At 38.8% G+C, this 3,614-nt stretch overlaps 1 protein-coding gene across 5 annotated transcripts in view; it reads right to left on the reverse strand.

Annotated features, from left to right (window-relative positions):
• Positions 1–969: 969 nt before the first annotated feature.
• MSANTD1 (Myb/SANT DNA binding domain containing 1) overlaps positions 970–3,614 on the reverse strand; it is a 45,377-nt gene continuing 42,732 nt past the window's right edge. For all 5 annotated transcript variants that reach the window (XM_017727711.1, XM_017727714.1, XM_017727712.1 and 2 more), the window contains one exon: positions 970–2,016. In XM_017727711.1, the coding sequence (XP_017583200.1) occupies positions 1,776–2,016 (241 nt within the window). In that variant the 3' untranslated portion in view covers positions 970–1,775. The remainder of the gene's footprint in view (positions 2,017–3,614) is intronic.

A 3,614-nucleotide genomic window follows, 5' to 3' on the forward strand; every position in this document is an offset into this window, starting at 1 on the left:
ACATTTGAAATGCATAAAACTATCTTTGCAGAATCAGATACTTGACATTTTTCCAATCATGCAATCACCGTAGTAAAGAAGGGGTGAGGGAAAGTTACTTCACTTCTATTTCAGCAGCCACCATTTTCTCCAAGTTCAGTCTCCTACTACATTTGCCTTATCCTGTTTTCATTTATTAAACTCTGTAGGAACGGGCCACATTTATATATTTAATAATTATTAATCTTCATACCTGCAGGATCTTCTAAGAAATATTTCCACATATTATTAATTTGCTTGGTGAGTATAACCTTTATCCTGTTCAGCAAGCATAATTAGAGATTGATTTGTTATGTCTGGGTTTTAAAATATATTAGCTCACCTTTGCATAGGCAACAACACATTAAATAATATAGGAGAATGCAAACACCTTCAAAGACAAAGTTTCAAGAGGGGACATTGTTCAATAGCGAGAATGGAAAATGGCCTGAGTTTCTTGTACTAATTCTATAGTTTCTATACTGGAATTCAACCTTTGCTCTTGCCTGTACAGTAAAACCGGCAGAAATATGTTTTTTAAGGAGAACACAAAAGGAAATGGCATATAGGAAATTCTGCTGGCCAATTTTCGAATTTAAGTGAAAGATTATTTCAATGGCATGTTTCATGGAGGAGCCAAACGCGTGCTGGTGCTTCATCTCAGCTCCCTGGGTAAAAATCCTCTGTGCCTGCGGCTCCCTCGTGTGGTGCATCCCTGTCCGTCTGCCTGACAGAGCCCCATCAAACATAAACTGCTCCCCCAGAGCCGTGCCCCCAGCAAATACTGCTGGGGAGCTGCTCAGTGTTCGCCGTGACTTCCAGTTCTACATTCTGGGCATCAGCCCAGCGGATCTTTACACTGCAATTAGTAACTGTGAACCTCTCACTGCGGTTATCATTCCCAGTATCCTCTGCTGTCCCAAAGCATACTATCTGCCCAGCAATAACCAGTAAGTTTCTTCTTTTTCTTTATTTCATTTGATAGACATTATATATATGTATATACACACAGTACAATACTTTTGTGATAGAGAATAAATGAAAGTTTTCATTGCTGGTTGTTTGTTAAGTCAACAGATTCCAGTTAATAAAGAAAAAAAATTAGACGTTTAATATCAAAAGCAACTTCAAGTATCTTCTATACATTTTAGTATTCAGTATATAGTAAGGTGGTTTGGGGGGGGGTTCTTTTTATATCAAAAAATGTATTTGAATAGACTAGTTTTACCATTATAATTTAGAGTACTATTCATATCAGGCATGGAGTTTAAAATTATGTATCTCATGGTCCCAACTAGCTCTTCACAAGAACCATAGGTCACTTATACAATCAGGCAGATGTTTCAAAACAGGGTTTAATCATCAGCAAAGTCAAGGTGCAATAACCATGTTTAGAAATGCACTATTTCATTCTCCTAAAACAGATTAAGCTGCAGTCCTTGATGTGAAGCAAATGCAACACCACTGTTTGCAAAACAATACCTGACGTAGGCATAAATAGTACTTCAGTTCCCCGAGCTATTTATCCCTTAACCTTTCTGTATAAAAATAATTCAACTTAGGCATATATTGCACTAATTTTATCATACTGGATAGCTCTCGCCCTGCATTATCTGTTTTCTTTGCTGAACTAGGATTACACTAGGGTTTGGATTTCCATGGAAAACCTGGGAATATGGCAACAGACACACATATGGTGTGCAATAAATGGTTATCTATAATAGCAATAGTAATCTCAGAGGCATTCACAAAGGAACCTACACATTAGACTTGGAGATCATTTTCTCCAGTAGATTCATCATTCTCTCCTGTAATTGTAAGCTTTGAACTTGAATGATGTTCTGCTGATCCAGAATCCTGCGCACTTCTCTACAGGTTTCTTCCATAGCTCTACTCAACTTCTTTTGTTCTTCCAACATGGCTTCCATTAATTTTAGCTTCTTCTTTTGGAAACTGCAGTTTTGCATTTTTCTTTTCTTAACTGGTCTTTCTTCAGCTCTGAAATGTGAATATTAATGTTAAAAATTAAACTCATATTTATAAAAAAAGGACCCAAAATTCTATAGCATATTCTTGGGCAAGCTACAACCTAGTCATATTTTTAAAGCCCTGTGTTCTCCAATAAATTCCCTCTCAAGTTTGTGCCAAAACGTAAGTATTTAATGTATTATTGCACAGTGTTACAGATTGTAAATAAAAAATAAAGAAGAAAAAGAGATTTTACATCTCATTGTTTTTAATAAGAATTTTCCCCTGCAGAATACCAGGCTTTTTTTTTTTTTTTTATCTTGACATGCCTTACACATTGAATTTATACACTGTTTTGGGAGAGACATTTTGGCTTATCTGGCCATTGAAACTCCAATTTTAAAGCTGCAACTATAACCATCCCAATCCAGAGAACGTGCTGCATGGTTACATGTGGTGGTATCTTACAGCTTGTTTTATAAAGCTTTGCATCAGTAAGGCTGGTCCCACTCCAGATACGAGTCTCAGGGTCTGTTGTCCTTGCACCAAGACACAGCAGTGGCACTGACCACTCTTTTTTTCATATTCCATCTCAAAACATTATAAACAACATAAAAGCTGGAAAGGACAGAAAAAATACCTGGGGGTGCTGGTTGACAGTGTCTGAACATGAGCCAGGTGTGCCCAGATAGCCAAGAAGGCCAAGGGCACCTGGCTGGTGCAGCAATAGTGTGTCCAGCAGGACCAGGGCAGTGACTGTCACCCATACTCAGCACTGGTGAGGCCACACCTCGAATACTCTGTCAATTTTTAGGCCCCTCACTACAAGAAAAACATTGAGGGGCTGGAGCATGTCCAGAGAAAGGCAACAGACATCCTCATCTGAAATATGCAGAACTGCCATGTGGAATTTGAGGGATATTTTAAGAGTTTCCTGTATGCTTTATCATGCTGGGTTTCTGTTTTGGAAGAGAGATAAACATGGCAACAGAGACAGTGCTCTCAAGGTGTAAAGTTCACATGGCTGTTCTAACTTGGGGTGACAGCGCAACACAGTCGAAGTAACCCCACATGGCATACAAGTGAGAACACACACACACAGAGATCTGTGCCTCTTAACCTGCAACCTAAGAAGGAATCATGATAAAATATGAAAGAGGAAGAAAGGCAAGTAGAAGGCATATGTGTAAGTGTACTGCACATCTGAGAAACCTTCAGTTAGAGCTGGATAACTCCTTTCCTAACTTCGTGTGAGAGTCCATGTCTTCATTTACACTTTTTGTAACTCCAGACTGGAGTCCCCAACATCAAAGTTACCTGATGATGTATCTCAAAGTCCCTTGACACAAACAGCAATCTCAGTCGTGTTCTGCCAAATGCAGTATCCTTTCTAGGTGAAATGCAATAATGAGATAGTACAGTTGTGACTAGTATGCCATGTCAACATGCTGCAGATTTTAAGACATCCTTGAATAAGGATAACTTGAACTCTTGCAGAATGGGTTTTTATTAATGTGAGGAAGGATAGTGGGGGTGAGGTCACTCAGCTGTGGCAGATTTGTATCATAATTTGCTTCATGTTCTTATCCTACTTGACAGGCTTTGTGCAGCAGCAACTGTGACATTCA

Source organism: Corvus brachyrhynchos, unplaced genomic scaffold (assembly GCF_000691975.1).
Source record: "Corvus brachyrhynchos isolate BGI_N302 unplaced genomic scaffold, ASM69197v1 scaffold80, whole genome shotgun sequence".
Lineage (NCBI taxonomy): Eukaryota > Metazoa > Chordata > Aves > Passeriformes > Corvidae > Corvus > Corvus brachyrhynchos.